General features: G+C 41.7%; 1 protein-coding gene across 2 annotated transcripts in view; it reads right to left on the reverse strand.

The window, feature by feature from the left end:
• hsd17b3 (hydroxysteroid (17-beta) dehydrogenase 3) overlaps positions 1–24,465 on the reverse strand; it is an 82,310-nt gene that overhangs the window by 40,958 nt on the left and 16,887 nt on the right. For both annotated transcript variants that reach the window (XM_043713519.1, XM_043713512.1), the window contains exons 2-5: positions 20,504–20,550; positions 17,950–18,025; positions 11,802–11,909; positions 3,628–3,695 (exon numbers count right to left, since the gene is read on the reverse strand). In XM_043713519.1, coding sequence (XP_043569454.1) covers positions 3,628–3,695; positions 11,802–11,909; positions 17,950–18,025; positions 20,504–20,550 — 299 coding nt within the window. The remainder of the gene's footprint in view (positions 1–3,627; positions 3,696–11,801; positions 11,910–17,949; positions 18,026–20,503; positions 20,551–24,465) is intronic.

The raw sequence follows: 24,465 nt of genomic DNA on the forward strand, positions 1-24,465 counted from the left end.
CCAAGCCACAAATTACAGCTAGGTTACAAGCATCCTTTCTATGTCACAAGCAGTGAGTTTGAACAACTGAAAATGAATGAAAGTGGAGGAGAACGAAAGGACTAAAGGATTTCCATCCTTCCAGCCTACCAGAAATATTCTTCCATCCCACCATGCCAAGGAACCCAAATATCACCTGTCCTGTCACATATAAATAAATTATGGCATATTCCAAAGACCCTGTCAATTGCTCTTCCCCTCATCTCAGCTACCATTGATCCAAGAACCATGAAAAAGAAGTAAGGCAAAGAAAATCCCAAGTTCAATAGTTAGAGGAAGAGAACCTAATTATAGGCACCTCTCCCTTTATTCAGCCATTTATCATTTCCTAAAGAGCTCTCAGTTTAGAAACTGCAAGACCTTGTAGTCCCCTGTACTGGCTGCTCATTAGCCCAGCAGCAGGTATCCCATGCAGCACTGGTGTATTCCTTGCTGATGGCATCTCACCAGAAGCCTAATTCTGAAAAAAGAGCTACAATCCTTGAAAATGGCTGAGGTTGCAAAGGGACGAAAACAAAAGAAGTGCCACTTTGACCTTCCTGCACAAGAAAATTTAGTCTGAAATAATACTGGTGGAGAGCATCACAGTCAATCCTGATCCTGTTCACATCAGACATAAACTAACACATATTTTGCAATAAACATTCATTCCTGGACAACAATCAAACAATTATCTGTTCTCCATGGAGACAGGGCTATTTATAGCTTCTTTAACTGCTGCCTCTCCTGAAGTCAGCCATCTCAGCACATCAGAGATTGAAATGTAATCTTTATGATTTGCCGAGACCAGTACTTCACCCACAGGGTAAACATGCTAACATCAGAGTGCATGTTAACATTCTTGACAAAGAAAATCTGCTCGGAGAAAGTGAGGACTGCAGATGCTGGAGATCAGAGTCGACGAATGTGGTGCTGGACAAGCACAGCCGGACAGGCAGCATCCGAGGAGCAGGAGAATCAACATTTCGAGCATAAGCTCTTCATCAAGAATGAGGCTAGTGGCCTAAGGAGGCTGAGAGATATATGGAGGGGCGGGGGTGGGGGGAGGGGGGGTGAAGATAGCTAGGAATGCAATAGGTGGATGAAGGTGGGGGTGAAGCTAATAGGTCTGAGAGGAGGGTGGAGCAAATAGGTGGGGAGGAAGATGGATATGTAGGACAGTTCAAGAGGGCGGTGCCGACTTGGAAGGTTGGATCTGGGTTAAGGTGGGGCGAGGGGAAATGAGGAACCTGGTGAAATCCACATTGATCCCGTGTGGTTGGAGGTTCCCAAAGCGGAAAATGAGGCGTTCTTCCTCCAGGCATCGTGTGGTTAGGGTTTGGCGATGGAGGAGGCCCAGGGCCTGCATGTCCTTGTTGGAGTGAGAGGGCGAGTTAAAGTTTTCAGCCACAGGACGGTGGGGTTGTTTGACTCACGTGTCCCGGAGATGTTTTCTGAAAGGATCTCCCAGACATGTTTCCCCTCCCACGTGGTCGCCGATGCCCTCCAGCATATCTCCTCCACTTTCCCCACCTCTGCCCTTGAACCCCACCCCTCCAATCACAATAAGGACAGAATCCCCCTGCTCCTCACCTTCTACCCCACCAACCTCCAGATACATCCCATTATCCTCCGCGATTTCTGCCACCTACAACAGACCCCACCACCAGAGATATATTTCCCTCCCCACCCCTACCCGCATTCTGGAAAGACCATTCCCTCTGTGACTCCCTCATCAGATCCAGGCCCCCCACCAACACCCCCTCCACTTCCGGCACTTTCCCCTGCCACCACAAGAAGTACAAAACCTGCACCCACACCACCTCCCTTATCTCTGTCCAAGGCCCCAAAGCTTCCTTCCATATTCGACAGAGGTTCAGTTGTACTTCCACACACATCATCTATTGTGTCTGTTGCTTCCGATGTGGTCTTCTCTACAGTGGGGAGACAGGAAGCCAACTTGCGGATCGTTTCAGAGAACATCTCCAGGACACCCGAACCAAACAACCCCAATGCCCTGTAGCTGAACACTTTAACTTCCCCTCACACTAAGCCAAGGATATGCAGGTCCTGGGCGTCTTCTATCGCCAATCCCTAACCACACAACACCTAGAGGAAGAACACCTCATCTTCTGCCTTGGGAACCTTCCAACCACACAGGATCAAATGTGGATTTCACCAGTTTCCCTATTTCCCTCCCCCCACCTACCCCCAACCTTATCACAGATCCAACCTTCCAATTGGCACTGTCCTACCTGTCCGTCTTTCTCCCCAGTTATCTGCTCCATTCCTCCTCTCCGACCTATTACCTTTACCGCCACCTTCAGCTACCTATTACATTCCCAGCTATCTTCCCCCAGCCCTACCGCCCCCAACTCCATTTACCTCTCAGCCTCCTTAGGTCACTAGCCTCATTCCTGAAAGAAAATGCTGCATACTTGAGAAAGCTTGACAAATAATTTATGATAAAACTCATCAGAGATGTGGTTTCTAATCAACAAAGTTAATTCTTTGTTTTCAAAGTATGAACAAATGTATTAAAAAGAATTCTTTCCCCAGTTCTCAGTGCTTTTATACTTCAATAAGTCTTTGATGGCAACAGTTTCCCATAAATGGCTACAAACATTTCAACTTGAACAGACAGCAAACTTTCCATTAACTGGCATCTTTTGCTCAGGCAAGTCTGGAATAACATTTCAGCAGCGCGATTTAGCTATAATGCCGCTGAAGGACTGGAGACGGTATTTTCGAGAACTTTTACCTCTGTTGGCAATAGTGCAATTCCAGCAGGAATCGGTTCACACGCTTTGTTCTGTGTACGCACCGATGCTTGCGCTGACATCTGCGCCATTCTGCACATGCACGACATCAGCTACCAACACAGTAGCTTTCTATGAGAGGTATTGTACAGAGAGCAGCTTTCTTATATTTTTTAAATGTACTGTGTTAAATTTACTTTTGTTTCATTAATACATTTGATTTCAACCCTCACTCAGGCTGTGCTATATTTTGTGTTAGACTTTTGGGTAATATTTGCATGATTGTATGTGATATTTTTTGCTAGTCTGCCTGTAACCCCCACTTTTCCCATAGGCCCCATTAATTATATTAAGTGATTTTCTATTAAGTGAGGTTTCGCTGGAACACAACTACAGCATTATAGGAGAACCACCTGTACTGGCATTCTCGATAAACAGACAAAAATTATGTAACTGAAATACCAGAAGTTTACTATATTATTGTGATCACCACAATGTCATAGTAGTCAACTGAGGGCACAAGTGAGAAGGCTCTCTGTCAATATTATTTAAGGCAAAGTTGCATTATTATTTAAGTGATTTATACTGTAAATAAAGTATAACAGTGATGTGTGCACCCCCTACATTATGTTTCTATTACTTAGTATGCTTTTTTACATTGAATATTTTTCACCTATTGATCGACTGGAATATTTGTTCAACCAGGACACTCCTGGTCTCCTAGGTGCCAGTTAATAAAATGTTTGCTGTAAAAAAAACATAATGTCATGTGATAATCATGAATCTATCGAACAGTGAAGGGTTGATTCAAAGTATAGTGACAAAATTCTAGCATTAAAAAGGTCATTACCTTATCTATGTCGTACGTTTCAAGAAACCTACAGGGGTTTGGTTTCTGCATCATTCCAACATTGTTCACTGTAACAAAATGAAAGCACTTACGTTTACTTTTAAATATCTAAAGGTCACGTAAATCAAGTGAAAATAGCTTTGCACAGTTCCCAAATTTAATTTATGATTGCAGAAGATCACAAAATCATTCTTGCTATCTGCAGCTCGTTATTACTTTACATCTGTTTCATTATTCTGCTTATTAAAAGTTCCTCAACAACTGTTTAATTTTTCTGTCAATTCCTGCTGAGATTTTGAAAATACCTGTTAAAGTAGAAAATGTCTCTCACTGACTTAGGAGGAATTGCTGAGCTCAATGGTATGTAATATCCTAAGAAACATACTGAAACACTGGGTGCAATACTTACATTCAATAATTTTCATTCAGTTACATCTTGTAGCTATAATAATGATTGAAATCCAGCACAATTCATCCAATAATGACACTTCCATTCTGAGAAACTTGTTATCTGGTTCAAGTTGGATGGGCACAGTGCCAACTACACTTAAGTAGTGTGACGATGCTGTCCTTTTAACAAGGGTATGTTGTCATTGGTTTTTTTCAAGAGATTGTAAAGTCAGTGGTGTCAAAATGGCTACTGGACCCTGCCTAAGTTAACAAACAGAAGTGGCCTTTAGGTTTTTTTTAAAATACTTGTACAATGAAAGGGGCCAGTTCTCCAGATCAGGGATTTTTTTTTTCTAATTTAGTATGTTTTAGCAAATAATCAAAAAAATTGTTGGGAACCTAGAGAAACAGCTACAGTGAAATGAAGTCCCATGCCTGACTAACTCTTCTCTCTGAAATCTCTCCTGCCAGTAAGAATCTGTGTTTGAATTTACCTTTTGTTAAGGAGTGTGTTAATGGGACGTAGCAGGGATTGGGACAGCTCCTTAGTAAATTACGATATCGTATCAGTTGGGTTTTCAATTAGTTAAGTTATTCTAAATTCCATTTTCTTTTGTTTGTGTTTCAAGCACAGTAGTAAATCTGTTTTGCTTTAAGCCAAATGGTTTGACCAGCCACATTACTCCCGGAATATCCATTTTACATCTGCCTTTTAATAAAAAAAAGGTTTGGGTCTGGGCTACCTTCTTAAAATGTTTTGAGGGGTCTGACCTGGTCCATAACAGATTGGGGGCTCTTAGCAGAGTTTATTCTAGACTTTCAATTTGGGATGAGGGTTGTTGGACTGAAAGGCAGCGAGTGGTAGGCATTAGTGTCTTTTGTTCCAAGTGTTGAATTCAGTAGGTTTAAGTGGTGCTTCATGTAGTAATTGCTGGTGGTACTTGGGCAACACCTTCCTTAAATTAGCTTGATTGAAGTCGCCAGTTATAATAAACAGGACCTCGGGGTGTTCCATCTCCAGGATGTTAATGGTGGAGTACAGCACATCCAGAGCTTCCTTTGCTTGTGGCAGTATTTACACAGCAGTATGTACACTGTTGTGGTTCTATTCGCCGAGCTGGAAATTTTTGTTGCAAACGTTTCGTTCCCTGTCTAGGTGACATCCTCAGTGCTTGGGAGCCTCCTGTGAAGCGGATGCGGATCGTTAGCTGTCTTCCTGTTTGTCCTATATAGTGTTTTGTGCAGTCCTTGCATCCTTGCATGGGATTTTGTACACTACATTAGTTTTGCTCATGCTGGGTATGGGGTCCTTCATTCTGGTGAGTTGTTGTCTGAGAGTGGCTGTTGGTTTGTGTGCTGTTATAAGTCCTAGTGGTCGCAGTAGTCTGGCTGTCAGTTCTGATATGCTCTTGATGTATGGTAGTGTGGCTAGTCCTTTGGGTTGTGGCATGTCCTCGTTCCGTTGTCTTTCTCTTAGGCATCTGTTGATGAAATTGCGCGGATATCTGTTTTTGGCGAATACCCTGTACAGGTGTTCCTCTTCCTCTTTTTGCAGTTCTGGTGTGCTGCAGTGTGTTGTGGCCCTTTTGAATAGTGTCTTGATGCAACTTCGTTTGTGTGTGTTGGGGTGGTTGCTTTCATAGTTCAGGACTTGGTCTGTGTGTGTGGCTTTCCTGTATACCTTTGTGGTGAATTCTCCGTTCGGTTTTCTCTGTACCATCACGTCTAGGGATAGGAGTTGGTTATCCTTTTCTTCCTCTCTAGTGAATCGGATTCCTGTTAGTGTGGCATTGATGATCCAGTGTGTTTTCTCTATTTCTGTGTTTTTAATGATTACAAAGGTGTCATCCACATATCTGACCCAGAGTTTGGGTTGAATTTGTGGTAGGACTGTTTGTTCTAACATTTGCATTACTGCTTCTGCTATGAGTCCAGAGATCGGTGAGCCCATGGGTGTTCCGTTGATTTGTTCGTATATCTGGTTTGTGAATGTGAAGTGTGTTGTGAGGCACAAGTCCAGTAGTTTGAGTATGCCGTCTTTGTTGATAGGTTCCACGTCCTGTTGTCTGTTCTGTATGTCCAGCAGGTTGGCTATTGTTTCTCTGGCTAGGGTTTTGTCAATAGAGGTGAACAGTACCGTTATGTCAAATGAGACCTTGGTTTCTTCCTTGTCTATGTGTATATTTCTGATGATGTCCAAGAATTCCTGTGTTGATTGTATACATTGTCTGGATCCGCTGATCAGGTGTTTCAGTTTCTGCTGTAGTTCTTTAGCCAGTTTGTGTGATGGTGTCCCTGGTAGTGATACTGTGGGTCTGAGTGGGATGTCTGGTTTGTGCACTTTAGGTAGTCCATAGAATCTGGGGGTGTTGTTGCTTTCAGGTTTCATTCTTTGTCGGTCCGACCTGGTTATCTGTCCGTTTTTTTGTAGATTCCTCAGTGTGTTATTTATCCTATTGGTGAGCTGTGGGGTGGGGTCAAACGCCCTCTTTTGGTAGGTGTTGGTATCTGCAAGTAGTTGTTGTGCTTTTTGGGTGTATTCTGCTTTGTCCAGGATGACCGTCATTCTGCCTTTGTCTGCTGGTAGTATGATTATGTTCTTATCGTTTCTTAGTGATTTTAGTGCTTCCCTCTCCTTGGTGTTGAGGTTATGTGTTTGTCTTTTCCTTGTTATTCCTTGTATGTACACTGTCTAATTGGTATTTAGACAGGGAAGTCAGCTTAAAAAGATAGAGGAGGTCAAAAATTCACTTCCTGAAGTGGTGAGAACTCGTATAGAAGAGCAGAGAGGTGAAACGGCAAGATTAGCAGCTGAAGTAGCTGCTGATTATAAGTTGGTTCATAAATCAAAGTTTGGCTTCCAACATCAATTTCAATTGTGAGGAATAGAAATTGGGGAAAAGAGAAATCCTCACAAGGGAAAAGTAGATCTCAGTGAAGGTCATAAGGATAACTTATAACAGGGTGAAAAGGAAACCTATAAAGGGGAAAGAGAAGCTAGAAAGCTCTGGTGTTTTCACTGCAGTAAAGAAGGCCACATGAAATCATAGCATTAGTGGGTGTGGCAAAAGATCTGCCACCCTGGCCACCCACAGCATGGCCATATAAAATCACAGAAGCTGGCCTGCAAAAGACAGATCAAGCATGCCAACATACAGAACACACCCACAATGCCCCTGTTTTGGCCAACAGGCTAAAAAAGAAACCAGACACGTCCAAGCTGCTCCCAGACCAGAGAATGCACTTCCCCAACAGCCTTCACAGTAAAGCTCACAGCACTGATTAGCACTGCAGTCCCAATACCCTAAGGACAGGCTCATTTCCCATGGAAACCAATAATGCATAAACAAAGATGCAGCCTGAGAGATCCCAGAAGACTTCACTTGCAGGAAGATCACAATGGACACATCTGAATGCCAGGAGAAGGGACATTTACACATATTCGCATGGACGGGAAATACAATGAAGAATCTTCCAGAAGACATTCTCATCCACTCAAAGAGCTGACTGGAATATTGGAAGGAGAGGGTGGAGGGGTGTGCAGGCCGGGCGGAGCGGAGAAAGGGACACTAGTGTCATCCTTCACGGGTTTAGGGCAGTTAGGGCCACTTTGTATGCTGAGGAGTTTAAATGTGAGGCAGTTCGCAGGGTGGAGAGAGGACGTGGGTGGTTGTTTATTCGGCAGCAGTGGGGCTGTTGAGGGAGGGTGTGGTCAATTTTCGTTAGGAGAGAGGGGATCGTGATGGCGACGGGTGAGGAAAACGGTATTGTGATTTGTTTTTGTTGTGGTGGGCGCGCAGTTAGGAATTCGAAAGTGGTCGGAAAGTTCTGGAAGGCCGTTCTGTTGAGGGTGGGTGCAGAGTGGTAGGCCTTGTTTTTGTTGGCGCAGAGGTCAGTGAATAGTAGCTGGGTGAAGCCGCCATATTGAGAAAGTCGGGCTGAGGCAGGGCAAGAGATTCTGGCCAGGCGGGTTCACCATCTTGAGATTTGCAAATGAATTGATACTGATTAACTTCCATTCAGTTTATTCTTGTTTTAATTGCTTTACAATTTTCACCATTGTACTGTACCTGCTTTACAATCATCACCTTTGTGTTGTACCCCTATAAAGCCTGCCTGCACCTTCTGTTCAGGGAAGAGCATTCTGGCCATCTGTGCAGAGAATCAGTTCTGTGTCAGCCTGGTCAATTTCTCTTCCACGATATTGCATTGTTTAATAAACTGCTTGTCAATTTCACCGTGATCCTAGTTTGTGGTCTCTAATTCATTGGGCTGAATTTCTTCGACGGTTTGGCGTTAGTTGGTAGGCCCTTTTTATCAACAGGGGAAGCGAACCTGACTTTTCAAATTGTGCCCAATTCAGACCTGGAGGCTAGCTTTGGATGTCTAGGGGGAGTAGCCACAATTCTAATCTACTGCGGCAGCATTTCAGTACTGAGCCGGTTTCCCTGCTTGAACGCAGCAGGCCGGTGAGCTCCAAAATTAGACCCAGATTGTGCCCATTTAGGCAGAGGCGGAATTCGACTTGAGCCAGAGAGCAGCCATGTGCCTGATCCAGCTAGGGGAAAGACAGACTGGCAGGGATTCCCAGTGAGACAGAATGAAAGACCACCCATTAAATTCTCACTTACAAGATGTAAAGATTGGGGAAGTTGACAAAGGTCTGTTTGTTTGTTATGTGGTTTGTACGGCATGCGTTGGTTTTCACACGTTTGTTTTGCGGTTTCTAAGTGTTTGTCTGTGGTCTATCATTTCATGCCTGAGTGGTTTTATGATCATTCCTCTGTCTTGTGCATGTAAACTGTGTTAACCCAGCAGCCAAGAAGTTGTTTACATTGTGGTCAGAAATTAATTTGTCATGTACTCGATTGTTTATTTAACTCGTGGTGACTCGTGGCAACATTGAAGATTGCACAATGAACATCCCCACTTCAGAACTTATCTTAGAGGGAAGATCATTGATAAAGCAACTGAAAATGGTTCAGCCTCGGGCAGTGCTCTGAGGAACTCCTACTGAGATGTCCTGGAGTTGAGATGACTGACCTCCAACAACCACAACCATGTCCTTATATAACAGGTATGACTCCAACCAGCAGAGAGTTTGCCCTCTGATACCTATTGATTCTAATTTTGCTAGAGATACTTGATGCCACACTCAATTGAATGCAGCCTCGATGTTAAGAACTCACCTCTGGATTTAGGCTTTTTTTAATCTGTGTTTGAACCAATGCTGTACTACGTGCAGGGGCTCATTGACCCTTGTGGAACGCAGGCTGGGGGTTACTGAGCAGATTACTGTTGAGCAGGTGCTAATTGATAGCACTGTTGGTGACACCTTCCAACACTTTATTGATGATTGAGAATAGACTGATGGGGCAGTAATTGGCCAGGTTGGATTTATCCTGCTGTTTGTGTACATGACATATCTGAGCAATTTTCTACATTTTCAGGTAGATGCCACTGTTGTAACTGCAGTGGAAGAGCTTGGCTGGGGAATGTAGCAATTTCTAGAGCACAAGTCTTCAATGCAATAGCCAGAATATTGCCAAGGCCACAGCCTTTGCAGCATCCACTGCCTCCAACAGTTTCTTGATATCATGTGGCGTGAATTAAATTGGCTGCAGACTGTTATCTCTAATGCTGGGAACTACTGGAGGAGGCCAAAGTGGATTATCCACTTTGCGTGGTGTCAGTGGTAGGGAAGCTGCTGGAGAAGATACTGAGCATTAGGATTCATTCCCATTTGAAAGAAAATGGGCTTATCAGAGATAGGCAACATGGTTTTGTGCAGGGAAGGTCAAGTTTTAGCAACTTAATAGAATTCTTTGAGGAAATGACAAAGTTGATTGATGGGGGAAGGGCTGTAGATGCCATATGCATAGACTTCAGTAAAGCAATTCATAAAGGTTCGCCATCGTAGACTGATGGAGAAAGTGAAGTCACATCGGGTCCATGATGTACTAGCCATTTGGATAGAGAACTGGCTGGGCAGCAGGAGACAGAGAGTAGCAGTGGAACAGAGTTTCTCAAAATGGAGAACTGTGACCAGTGGTGTTCCATAGGGATCTGGGCTGGAGCCACTGCTGTTTGTGATATAAATAAATGATCTGGAGGAAGGTATGGGTGGCCTGAATAGCAAGTTTGCAGATGACACTAAGGTTGGTGGTGTAGCAGACAGTGAAGAGGACAGTCAGAGGATACAGCAGAATATAGATAGATTGGAGAGTTGGCAGTGAAATGGCAGATGGAGTTCAATCCGGGCAAATGCTAGGTGATGCATTTTGGAAGATTCAATTCAAGAGCAAACTACACAGTAAATGGAAAAGCCCTGGGGAAAACTAATGTACAGAGAGATCTGGGTGTTCAGGTCCATTGTACCCTGAAGGTGGCAACGCAGGTCAATAGAGTGAGTGATCAAGAAGGCATATGGCATGCTTTCCTTAATCGGAAGGGGTATCGAGTACAAGAGTTGGCAGGTCATGTTACACTTGTATAAGACTTTGGTTCGGCCACATTTGGAATACCGTGTACAGTCCTGGTCACCATATTACCAAAAGACATGGATGCTTTGGAGAGGGTGCAGAAGAGGTCCACCAGGATGTTGCCTGGTAGGGAGGGCACTAGCTACGAAGAGAGGTTGAGTAGATTTGGATTATTTTCATTAGAAAAGCGGAGGTTGAGGGGGGACTTGATTGAGGCCTACAAAATCATGAGGTATCGACAGGTGGGTAGCAGAGTGGGGAACTCAGTTACTAGGGGTCACATATTCAAGGTGAAAGGGGAAAAGTTTAAGGGAGATAGGAGTGGAAAGTTCTTTACGCAGAGGGTGGGGTTACCTGGAACACATTGCCAGCAGAGGCGGTAGAGGCAGGCACAATAGCTTCATTTAAGATGTATCTAGACAGATACATGAATAGGCAGAGACCAGAGGGATACAGACCCTTAGAAAATAGATGACAGGTTTGGAGAGAGGATCTGGATCAGTGCAGGCTGGGACAGCCAAAGGGCCTGTTCCAATGCTATAATTTTCTTTGTTCTTTGTTCGCACATCTGGTTGAAGATTGTGATAAATGCTTGAACCTTATCTTTTGCACTTTGGGTTTGGGGTCTTCCATTGTTCAGGATGGAGTTATTTGTGGAGCCTCTTCCTCCAGTGAATTGATTAACTGTCCATTACCATTCACAATTGGATGCGACAGGACTGCAGAACTTAGATCTGACCCATTGATGGGAGATTGTTTTATTTATGTTGACTTTCTGAAATTGAAACTTGCCAACTCTAATGCAGTGCACAAGTCTCTGGGCTCTTTACAAATAACAAGGTCATTTTTATTTGATACTTCAGCTGTAACAACAGTTTGTGTCAGAATTTCATAATCTAGGAACCTTTTAAAGATACTTATTAAACTCCTCTTTAGGTTTTATGTAATTTTCTTAAATATGTGCACTTGCATTGCTACTCCAGAGTATCATAAATTTCACTATTAATCCTATCATATTTCTTCATAGTTTTAAGGCGCTCATTTAATCACTTCTTCATATTCTCAACTTGACGAGAGAAAACTCAAACCTCTCAGGTGTTTCTTTTATCTGTGGTAACACACCAGGTTCAGTACATGATGAAAATATGAAGCCAATTTGACAATGCTATGTCGAGGCAGAATTTGATTATTCCAGATATATTTCATATGCTAAAACAGCTGCAATTAGAACCAGCCCCAATAATCAAGTAAGGATTTATGTAATCAAACTTCCAAATCTGATCAAAAAATTAATTTACTTACCCAGGACCCCAATTTCAAGTCCTCTCAGATTTTCCTTGATGTGCTGGTAAATATCCCTTTTAATAAAGTTAACCTGAATTGTCTTCACTTTTCTTCCAGATGCTTGTTCTGTCAATACATAAAAAAGGCATTCAATTCAATTAACTTTTACAAAAATTGTCTTAGAAAAGTAACGTACTTACTTAGATATAACTAATTGAAACATTTCACGATTATACATGTTGATATTTCTAACTTTTATTTTAAATCTTGTCAACTAATCATAGACAAGCAAGTTGAATTCAGACCTGGTAGCTGAAGACGTAACAGTAACATTTTTAAATACCTCTTGCCAGGGAGGCAGGGAATGGATTGAAAACATGTGGCGGTCATAGTCATTAATATATATTGATCTTTAAGTAAGTTCCTATTGAATACGCATCCATATTCTGGAAAATCAGTCCAAAATATTTATTCATATTTGTGGCAACCATTGTCTAACAATACTTCCATTCTTACAAAAATAACATACCATCACTTTCATAGATTCATACAGTGCAGAAAAAGCCCTTCAACCCATCGAGCCTGTGCAGACATAACTGCCACTAATGGTGCACTAATCCCAATTTTCTGCACTTGTCCCATATCTTTGAAAGTTATGATGTTTCAAATGCTCATCCAAAATCTTTTTTTTTTAAGGTTGCAAGGTTTCCAGCTTCTCCTACCTTCCCAGTTAGTGAATGCCAGATTCCCACCACCCACTGAGTGAAGATATTTTTTCCCAAATCCCCTCTGAGTCTTACCTTTAAACTGTGCCCTCTCATGATTAACCCTTCGACCACGAGGAAAAGCTGCTGTCTCTTCACCCTCACCATATCCCTCATAATCTTATACACCGCAATCATGTCCCTCCTCAGTCTTCTCTGCTCTGGAGAAAATAATCCAAATCTATCTGGTCTCTCCTTATAGCTCAATTTCTCCATGCCAGCAACATCCTGGTGAACCTCCTCTGTACCCTCTCTAGTGCTATCACATCCTTCCTGTAGTGAGGTGACCAGAACTGCACACAGAATTCAGCTGTGGCGTCAGCAATGCTCTGTACAACTCCAATAATACTTCCTTGCTTATACACTATGCCACAACTGATAAAATCAAGTGTCCCATATGCCTTTTTAACTATACCTATTTACATGCTCTACCATCACAGGAATCTGTACATAATTACTGCAAGATTCCTCTGTTCCTCTAAGCTACCCAGTGTCCTGTCATTCGTTAAGTACTCTCTCTCATCTTGTTTCTTCTTCCAAAGTGCATCACCTCACACTTATCAGGATTAAATGCCATCTGCCACTGGTCTTCCCATCTGACCAACCCATCTACATCTTCTTGTAATACACAACTAACTTCTTGAGGGTTAACCACTCTACCAATCTTGGTGTCATCTGCAAATTTGTTTCCCACTCCCCCCATATTTTCATCTATATAATTTATGTATATAACAAACAATGAGGGTCACAGTACTGCTGTATGCTATGATAATATTAGAGCTTCTATCTACCAAAATTCTTTCTTAATGTTGGCCGATTTATTTTCGCATTATATCCACCTTATTTCAGTCACTCCAATACTTTGCTTCTCTCACATAAAATATAAAATACAACTCTATATCAACTTAAAACATCCATTGATATTATTGTGTGCCTTGTAACTTTGAATCTGACATGAGTGTCTGAATTCATATGCATGTTATCATTAAGACCACATGTTTCCACTTTAGTATGATGATAGCTGCCAATGGATTTTGCATGCGGGAAATTTGAATTTCATGCAATTGCCACTCTACAACTATTCTACCTGTTGTTTCTTTTCATTCCCAGTACTGATCTCGCCATTAAACTAAAACAGTACTGTATTAATCCATCCAATTTTTTTACATCCAGATTAGTGAACAGTCGATTTAGATGATATTTCACACTGGCAACTCACTGACCAGCTTTTAAAGACCCTAATCAGGCTGACTAGACTCCTACTGGCATGTGTTACTTTTGGCACATCTGCACAATACATGCAACAGAGAAACAAAAACATCCCTTATACAGAAGCATTAAAGTGGAACAGAGAAACAAATTTTAGATGTTCCTATTATAGGCAAAAAAAAGGTTTACAAAGCCTAAATAAAAAGAACATTACAATTTCTTCCTGTACTGTATGATCCCACCTCTAACTAAATTGCACGGCAGATTAGAAAGGTCATTAAAACAAGGCAACACAGACACTAGCTTGTACTTGTAGAGGGATAGAATAAAAAGGTAGGATCATTCTGCAAAATATTTATAGAACTTTGATTTGACCAATTTAGAATTATGCATGTGATTTTGGTTTCTCTATTATGAAATAGGTGCAGAAGGATTAGATTAGATTACTTACATCATGGAAACAGGCCCTTCGGCCCAACAAGTCCACACCGGCCCGCCGAAGCACCCATACCCCTACATTTACAAGGACTAAAATGGATGCAGAGAAGATTTGTAAGAATTATTCCAGAAATGTGTGTCTATACATATTAAAAAAGGTGAAGCCACATTGGATTTGGTACTGGGTGCTGAACCAGGCTAGGTGTTAAATTTGGAGGTAGGTGAGCACGTTGGTGATAGTGACCACAATTTGGTTATGTTTACTTTAGTGATGGAAAGGGACAGGTGTATACTGCGGAGCAAGAGTTATAGCTGGGGGAAAGGTAATTATGATGCGATTAGGTAAGATTTAAAATGCATAGGATGGGGAAGGAAACAGCAGGGATGGGCACAACTGAAATGTGGAGCTTGTTCAAGGAACAGTTACTGTGTGTCCTTAATAAGTATGTACCTATCAGGCAGGGAGGAAGTGGTTGAGTGAGGGAACTGTGTTTTAATAAAGAAGTTGAATCATTGTCAAGAGGAAGAAGAAAGCTTATGTTAGGATGATTTGAAGATGCCGGGGTTGGACTGGGGTGTACAAAGGTAAAAATCACACAACACCAGGTTATAATCCTACAGGTTTAATTGGAAGCACACTAGCTTTCGGAGCAATGCTCCTTCATCAGGTGATCCACTATCACCTAATGAAGGAGCATCGCTTCGAAAGCTAGTGTGCTTCCAATTAAACCTGTTGGACCATAACCTGGTGTTGTGTGATTTTTTAACTATGTTAGGATGAGATGTGAAGGCTCAGCTAGGATGCTTGAAAGACACAAGTTAGCCAGGAAGGACCTAAGGAGAGAGTTAAGAAGAGCCAGGAGGGGACATGAGAAGTTTTTGGCAGGTAGGATCAGGAAAAACCTAAAGCTTTCTATAGGTATGTCAGGAATAAAAGAATGACTAGAGTAAGATTAGGGCCAGTCAAGGATAGTAGTGGGAAGCTATGTGTGAAGTTTGAAGAGGTAGAGATATTTTTTATCAGTGTTCACCCAGGAAAAAGACAATGCTGTTGAGGAGAATACTGAGATACAGGCTATTAGACATAGATGGAATTGAGATTCATAAGGAGGAAGTGTTAGCAATTTTGGAAAGTGTGAAAATAGATAAGTCCCTGGGCTGGATGGAATTTATCCTAGGGTTTTCTGGGACACTAGGGAGGAAATTGCAGAGCCTTTGGCTTTGATCTTTGTGTTGTCATTGTCTACAGGAATAGTTGAGGAGAAAGTGAGGTCTGCAGATGCTGGAGATCAGAGCTGGAAATGTGTTGCTGGAAAAGCGTAGCAGGTCAGGCAGCATCCAGGGAACAGGAGAATCGACGTTTCGGGCATAAGCCCTTCCTGAAGAAGGGCTTATGCCCGAAACGTCGATTCTCCTGTTCCCTGGATGCTGCCTGACCTGCTGCGCTTTTCCAGCAACACATTTCCAGCTCTACAGGAATAGTGCCAGAAGACTGGAGGATAGCAAATGTTGTATCCTTGTTCAAGAGGGGAGTAAAGAAAGTTTTGCAAAAGATTATAAAGGATAGGATTTATAATCACCTAGAGAAGAATAGGTTGATTAGGGATAGTCAACACCGTTTTGTGAAGGGTAGGTTGTGCCTCACAAACCTTATTCAGTTCTTTGAGAAGGTGACCAAATAGGTGGATGAGGGTAAAGTGGTTAATGTGGTATATATGGATTTCAGTAAAGCATTTGATAAGGTTTCCCATTGGAGGCTATTGCAGAAAATACAGAGGCATAGGATTGAGGGTGAGTTAACAGTTTGAATCAGAATTTGGCTAGCTGTAAGAAGACCAAGGGTGATGGTTGATGGGAAATGTTCATCCTGTAGTTCAGTTACTAGTGGGGTATCGCAAGGATCTGTTTTTGGCCATTACTGTTTGTCATTTTTATAAAAGGCCTAGATGAGGGCATTGAAGGATGGGTTAGTAAATTTGCGGATGACACTCAAGTCGGTGAAGTTGTGGACAGCGCAGAAGGATGTTGCAGGTTACAGAGGGACTTAGATAAGCTGCAGAGCTGGGCTGAGAGGTGGCAAATGGAGTTTAATGTGGAAAAGTGTGAGGAAACAAAGGAGTAACAGAAATACACTGAGCTAATGTTAAGATTCTTAGTAGTGTGAATGAGCAGAGAGACATCGGTGTCTATGTGCATAGATCCCTGAAAGTTGCCAACCAGTTTGATAGGGTTGTTAAGAAGGTGTACGGTGTGTTAGCTGTTATTAGTAGAGAAATTGAGTTTCGGAGCCATGAGGACATATTGCAACTCTGGTGCAGCCGCACTTGGAGTATTGCGTACAGTTCTGGTCGCCACATTATTAGGAAGGATGTGGAAGCATTGGAAAGGGTGCAGCCGAGATTTACCAGGATGTTGCCTGGTATGGAGGGAAGGTCTTATAAGGAAAGGCTGAGGGATTTGAGGCTGTTTTCATTAGAGAGAAGGTGGTTCAGAGGCAACTTAATAGAGACATACAAGATAATCAGAGGATTAGAAAGGGTGGATAGTGAGAGCTTTTTTCCTTGGATGGTGATGGCTAGCAAGAGGGGACATAGCTTTAAATTAAGGGGTGATAGGGGGCTTTAATCAGAGAATAGTAGGGGCATGGAACGCACTGCCTGCAACAGTAGCAGACTCGCCAACTTAACGGACATTTAAATGGTCATTGGCTAAATGTATGGATGATAATACAATAGTGTAGGTTAGATGGGCTTCAGATTGGTTTCACAGGTGGGCGCAACATCAAGGGCCAAAGAGCCTGTCCTGCATAAGTTCTATGTTCTATGTAAAAACATAGAACTTATGCAGTAAGTTAGGTCTCTTTTCTCTTAAAAGAAGGGCTAGAGGGTGACCTATTTGAGGTCTTTAAATTTGTGACAGATATAGACAATGTCAGGTTCAAAGGGAATGTTCCCTCTTGTGGGGATTAAGAAATAGAGAGCCCATTAATATAATACAGTCTTGAAGAAATCCAGCAGGGAATTCATGCAAAACTTCTGCTTCCAAAGATTAGTAAAAATTTGAAACTCAGTACAAGAGAGAGTAATTGAAGAAAGCTGTATAAATACGATTAAGAAAAGGTAGACAAGCGTTTGAAGAAGAATGAATCGTAGAATCCCTACAGTGTGGAAACAGGCCGTTTGGTCCAACAAGTCCACACCAATTCTCTTAAGTGCATCCCACCCAGACCCACCCTCCCACCATTTCCTTGTAACCCTGCATTTCCTGTGGCTAATCTGTCAAACCTACACATCCCTGGACACTTTGGGCAATTTAGCATAGCTAATCCATTTAACTTGCACATCTTTGGGCTGTGGGAGGAAACCAGAAAACCTGGAGGAAACCCATGCAGACACTGGGCGAATGTGCAAGTTCCACACAGACAGGTGCCCGAAGCTGGAGGTGAATCTGAGTACCTGGTGCTGTGAGGTAGCAGTGTTAACCAATGGAACAGAGATTTTTGATGCGAGATTTAGCTGAGGAAACATGGGAGGAGGGTCTAGCAGAGAATAAACACTGACAAGGACTGACTGGGTTGAATGGGCAATTTCATTGCCATAAATCCTACGTAATCTGCTATTTTCACCTTTTTGATTTATCCAGAGTCTCTGGTAATCTTCCAAAGTCATGATGAAAATGTACTAAAGAAATTCCCAACTGTGATATGTAGCTACAAAAAGCAAACAATAATTAGTAATAGGAAATAACTATCTTACCAATTTCATTTGCAACTTTTATTAGCTTTTCCTTAGTTCTGCTAATAAGTACAATATTTAGACCACGCTTGGCAAACTGTAAAGAAACAGTGGATAGCATTAGCACTTTGAAAGACAATAAGTTTGAGTTTTGCCTGCCAAACTGTTCTATAAGCTTACAAACAAATGCATACCCTTCCAAGTCACTGCTGCTTGTGCTCGGTTCAGACGTAAATTAATTGAATTATTACAGGATGGGCCTAAGTGTAAATTTGTGCTGAGATGGGAATATTGCAAGCTGGTGAAACCTAAAGAGAAGGAACCAATAAAATTGGAGTGTCACAATAGTGGAACAAAAATGAAAACATTTTTTGTGCCTGAAAAGTCACCTCTAGCATTTGAAGCTCTAGCCCATGCCAAGTGCAAGCGACTGAGAACTGATAGACCAAAATGAAGCAGGAAGAAATTCTACACACAAATTGGCTCAGCATCAGCCCTCACACTTGATGACTGCTTTAATCCAATGATGATGCATAAGGAGCTCATGAACAACACTGCCATGACATTTCCAATAGGATAACATTGAATCTTGCCTGCAAGGAGATGTAGACAAGTTTCATCCATCAACAAATTGTGATAACGTTTCCATGCATCAGCATTCTGCTATATGTTACATGCAGTAATATTGCAGAGCCCTGAAACTGCTTTTGGTTTTGTTGACTGAGATTCTTCCAGAAATATGATCTGAAAAATCTTGGCAAAAGTGATCAGTCCCTTGATGGTGATTGTCAACTCCTTGATGCACTTATTCTTTCATGATGCAACATACAAGAACACATGCATTGGCGCAATCAGCATAGTGGTTAGTTAGGCTTAGTACTCTAGGAAAAGAAATTTCACTTCTATTCCAAATATTGGTGTTCACAGTAAGGTGCCAAGTACCCACTACATCTTACCATAGGGATTTACAAAATACAAAACAAATCAATTTAAATTAGGCAGAGGGAAAAAAATAGAAGTCAGCATTGTATTCACTTCATGATATGTTCAAGTAGGTATGATCTCAAAACCAGAGTTCAAGTTTTCAGTATCGGTGTTTTAGTTTTGACACAAATACAGAACGTGCATGTAGAGGTTGCTGAGCAAGAATGATAAATTTAAAATATGATACCACCGGCCTAAAATAATCTTGTGTGCCTATCTTCAAGGCATTTAGTCTATTACTAATCTATCTAGTCTCTTTCTCATGATACTTTCCAAACTCAAAAACAAGACCAGTCTTTCAACCATAAGGTGAGGTGAGAGTGGTTTCCCTTAATAACAAGGCCACATTTGACTGAGGATAGCATCAAGGAGCCCTAGCAAAATTGGAGTCAATGGGAAGCATTGAACTACTCAAGTCATTAAAGTTATTCCTAGAAAGAAGGACAATGGTTATTGGATGTCAACCACCTCAGCTCCAGGACACCTCTGCGGGAGTTCCTCAGGATAGAATCCTAAGCCCAACCATCTTCAGCTGCTTCATCAATGACCTTCCCTTCACCATAAGATCAGAAGTGGGAATGATCGCACATTGTTCAATTTCATAGGCGATACCTCAGATACTGAAACAATTCATGCCCAAATTCAGCAAGACCTGTATAACATTTCAGGTTTGGGCTGATAAGTGGCAAGTAACATTTGGGCCAGAGAAGTGCCAGGCAATGGTCATCTTCAACGAGAGAGAATCTATCATTCCTTGAAATACAATGACACTACCAACCCTGAATTCCTCCACTAGTGACACACCAAGAGTTACCACTGATGAGAAACTGAACTGCAACCAAGCCATATAAATACTGTGTCGATAAGAGCAAGTTAGAGCATAGGAATTTTGCAGCAATAACTCACCTCTTGTCTCCCTAACAACTTCACACCATCTACAAGGCATAAGACAGAAGTGTGATAGAATATCACACTTAGCTGAAACAGCACTCAAGAAGTTTGACCCTATTCAGTCCCCCGACTAGCATCCTATTCACCACCTTAAATATTCATTCTCTTCACCATCAATTCAGAGACGCAGAGCATGTACCAACTACTAGATGCTGCAGTAACTCAACAAGGCACTTTCAATACTATCTACTAAACACATGACCACTGCCATCTAGAAGGCAACAGCAGCAGATGCATGAGAGCATCACCATTCATAAGGCCGCCTGCAAGCCACAAACCATCATACTAACTTGGAAATATATCATCATTCTTTCAGTATCACTGGGTCAAACTTCTGTAACCCCCTCCCTAATATTCCTGGGAAAGCAGAAATTCAAAAAGACAGCTCATCATGACCTTCCCCAGGGTAATTAGGACAGACAATAATGGCTGGCCTAGCCAGTGAAGCTTACATCCCATTCTTGATTTCAAGAAAAGTATCAGAGAAAGAATTTTCTTGAGGGCACATACCAAGGATTGAAACATTTCAATACATGTCTATAATTTTGATGCAAATAAAATTAGAAAACAACAAATTTCCAAAATAAGCAACTAAGGCTTGTAATTTATCCAATAAGAAAAGATAATGGCAACAACTCACCTCATCTGCATATGCTTTTCCAATGCCATCTGTTCCACCGGTGATGACTAAAAACAAATGTAATTCTGTGATAATTTACTGTAAAGTGAATTTAAACTCAATTTTTCTAAAAGATTGAAATTTAAATTCATGCATCTCCAATGCCAGAAGAAACATATTGTAAGCATACTTTGGAAACTCAAATATACCTTTGTTCAGGGCTTTTATAGGCACTAAAATTATCACGAGTTGATGGATTTTGCAAAAAATCCTTTATCCTTTACATGTAAGAAATGTTGAATTTTATAACTTTATATGAAATCAGGATGATTATCTACTGTCATCAGTAACTATCTTTTCTGCAGGTAAGAAACAGTGCTGCTTGTATGAAACTGGTTTCCATAGCTGCTTGTGTGACACAGCAGCTTACAGTAAATGCACATAGCCGAGACAGAAACACTTTTAATTTCACTGGAATGGGTTAGTACCATGAAGACCTTGGAATATGATGGCTGTGCTAAAATGTGCTCCTGCGAAGGGGATATCATGAGTTAGGTCGTTAGAGTAATGTGTTAGTGTTAAAGTCAGATAAAACCAGAAGTGGTTATCATTGAAACTCCTCACCTGAGAGTCATGATTAGGATACCCTTTCTGGAACGCTGAGGATCAAATGTAATCAAATGAAGAAACTATCTTCAGGTCCAGTTTAAAAGTTGAACACACGTGTGAATATTATATAAGTAGTGTTCTGAGTACCGTATTAGAAGTGGTATTTTGGGAATTGCACCAGCAGTGTAGTGGATACAGTACTTACAAAACCTGTTTTACTTCTTTTCAATTTATAAAATTGCGTTTAGAGATTAGTGACATTATATTTGTACTCATGAACGGCATTTGCAATGGAGACAAAAAAATTTATAGTGTCAGTCATCCCAAAATTTAGTTGAGGAAATATCTTTCCAGCATGCTTCGGGTGTCAAACAGGTTGTTAGGTTTAGGACAATTGAGGGATGGCAGGGTGAAATAATGAGTTTGTCACTACATATGGGAAAACTATCATGCATTTTTAGTTTTTGCTGCTAGGGACAACTAGTCAACTAGTCATTCCTGAAGAAGGGCCTGTGCCCGAAACGTCGAATCTCCTGTTCCCTGGATGCTGCCTGACCTGCTGTGCTGTTCCAGCAATAAAGTTTCAACAACTAGTCAATGCAAAACAGGAGAAGAGCTAGGGATCAGAACAGGTTCCAGAAGGAACATAGAAACACAGAAGATAGAAAGCCATTCAGCCCTTTGAATCTGCTTCACCATTCAATGTAACTCAGTTCCCTGTTCCTGCTTTCTCCTCAATACCCTTTGATCCCTTTAGTCCTAACAACGATATATAACTCCTTCTTGAAAACATTCAATATTTTGACTACTTTATGTGGCAGAGAATTCCACAGATGCACTAGTCTCTAGGTGAAGAAATTTCTCCTCAGCTCAGCCGGTGTTTGGAGTGAGTGCACAATCCTCAACACTAACAGGATACAAACAAGCAGCTAAATGAACCACCAAAATTGGTTGAGAGAGGGACAAGACTGGCTCCTTTGGTTGAGAGAGGGACAGGACTGGTTGCTCAATGTTTCAGCATTTTGTTGCTTTAGACGAAGTAGGAAGATAAAAGAAGTGGAGGAGTTGCATTTCTAATCAGGATGCATGTCACATCTGCACTCAGGGAGGACATACTGAAGGGGTCATCCACTGTGGCAATATAGATAGAGCTCAAAAATAAGATAGGTGCAATCACAAGGATAGGATTATACTATAGGCCCCCCAGAATCAACTGAGACATTGAGAAACAAATATGTAGGCAGATTATAGAAAAATGCAATAACAACAAGGTTATCATTGTGGATGATTTTAAATTCGCCAGTATTGACTGGGACTCCCTTAATTCAAGAGACTTAGGTGGGGCAGAAATTATTAAGTGCTTCCAAGATGGTTTCTTGAAACAAAATGTGGATAGTCCAACTAGAGGAGAGACCATACTGCACCTTGTAATGACTAATGAGCCTGGCCAGATGACTGACCTTTCAGTAGGAGAGCTTTTTTGAAATAGTGATCACAACACTTTAAAAGTTAAGATAGCTATGAATAAGGATAAGTACTTACGGAAGGTATTAAACTGGGGGAAGGCAAACTATGTCAGTTTTAGGCAGGAGCTAGGGAAAGTTCATTGTGAGAAGCTGTTATCAGGCAAGTCCATATCTGATGTGTGGGAGTTGTTTGAAGACCTGCTGATCAGACTTCAGGACCTGCATGTTCCAGTAATGAGGAAGGAGAAGGATGGTAAGGTAAGGGGTTGTGAATTTAGTTAAAAGGAAAAAAGAAGCATATGTAAGGTTTAGGAAGCTAAAATCAGACAGGGCCTATGGGGAATATACAGAAAGCAGTAAAGAACTCAAGCAGGAAATTAGGAGAGCAAGAAAGGGCCTTGAAATGACCTTGGCAATTAGATAATTCCAAGGCATTTTATACATGCATTAAAAATAAGAGAATAACTTGGAAAAAGGGAGGACCACTCAAGGATAAAGGAGGGAATTGTGCTTGGAGGCAGAGGATATGGACAAGATCCTAAATGAGCAATTAATATCAGTATTCACCCAGGAGAAGGATATGGAGGATAGTGAGACTTGTGTGGAGCATACTAATATGCTCGGGCAATTTGAGATCAAGCAAGAAGTGGTGTTGGATCTCTTGCAGAGCATTAAGGTGGATAAGTCTGCAGGCCCTGATGCTATCTACCCCAAGGTTTTGGAAGAGGCAAGAGAGGAGATTTCTGGGGTGTTAACCAAGATGTTTGTAGCCTCGCTAGCTGCTGGAGAGGTCCTGGAGCACTGGTGAGTAGCTAATGTTTTCCTCTGTTCGAGAAAGAAATAGGGATGATCTAGGAAACTAGACTGGTGAGTCTCACATCAGCGGAGGGAAAGATAGTGGAGAGAATTCTTAGGGATGGGATTTAAATGCATTTGGAAAAGCATGTCCTAATTAGGGACAGTCAACATGGCTTTGTGTCTTACTAACTTGATTGAATTTTTCGAAGGTGATCGATGAGGGTAGAGCAGTGGATGTTATCTACATGGACTTTAGTAAGGCTTTCCACGAGGTCTCGCATTATAGGCTCATCCAGAAAATTAAGATGCATGGAACTTGGCTGTGTGGAATCAGAATTGGCTTTCCCATAGAAGATAGAGATGGAAGATTGGTTTTCTACCTGAAGGTCCCTGACTAAGAAGTTCTGTAGGGATCCGTACTGATATCTCTACTGTTTATGATAATTATAAATGATGAAATTTACTGTGGAAAAGGATATGGAAGATATAGACTGTAGGGAAATAGATGGTGACATCTTGCAAAATGTCCAGATTACAGAGGAGGAAGTGCTGGATGTCTTGAGGTGGATAAACGTTAAAGGTGGAGAAATCCCCAGAACCTGATCAGGTGCACCCGAGAACTCTGTGGGAAGCTAGAGAAGTGATTGCTGGGCCTCTTGCTGAGATATTTGTATCATCGATAGTCACAGGTGAGGTGCCAGAAGACTGGAGGTTGGCAAACGTGGTGCCACTGTTTAAGAAGGGCGGTAAAGACACGCCAGAGAACTATAAACCGGTGAGCCTGACCTCGATGGTGGGCAAGTTGTTGCAGGGAATCCTGAGTGACAGGATGTACATGTATTTGGAAAGGCAAGAACTGATTCAGAATAGTCAACATGGCTTTGTGTGTGGGAAATCATATCTCACAAACTTGATTGAGTTTTTTAGACCATAAGACCATAAGACATAGGAGCGGAAGTAAGGCCATTCGGCCCATCGAGTCCACTCCGCCATTCAATCATGGCTGATGGGCATTTCAACTCCACTTACCTGCATTAGCCCTTAATTCCTTGTGACATCAAGAATTTATCAATCTCTGCCTTGAAGACATTTAGCATCCTGGCCTCCACT

This window comes from Chiloscyllium plagiosum, chromosome 2 (assembly GCF_004010195.1).
Source record: "Chiloscyllium plagiosum isolate BGI_BamShark_2017 chromosome 2, ASM401019v2, whole genome shotgun sequence".
Lineage (NCBI taxonomy): Eukaryota > Metazoa > Chordata > Chondrichthyes > Orectolobiformes > Hemiscylliidae > Chiloscyllium > Chiloscyllium plagiosum.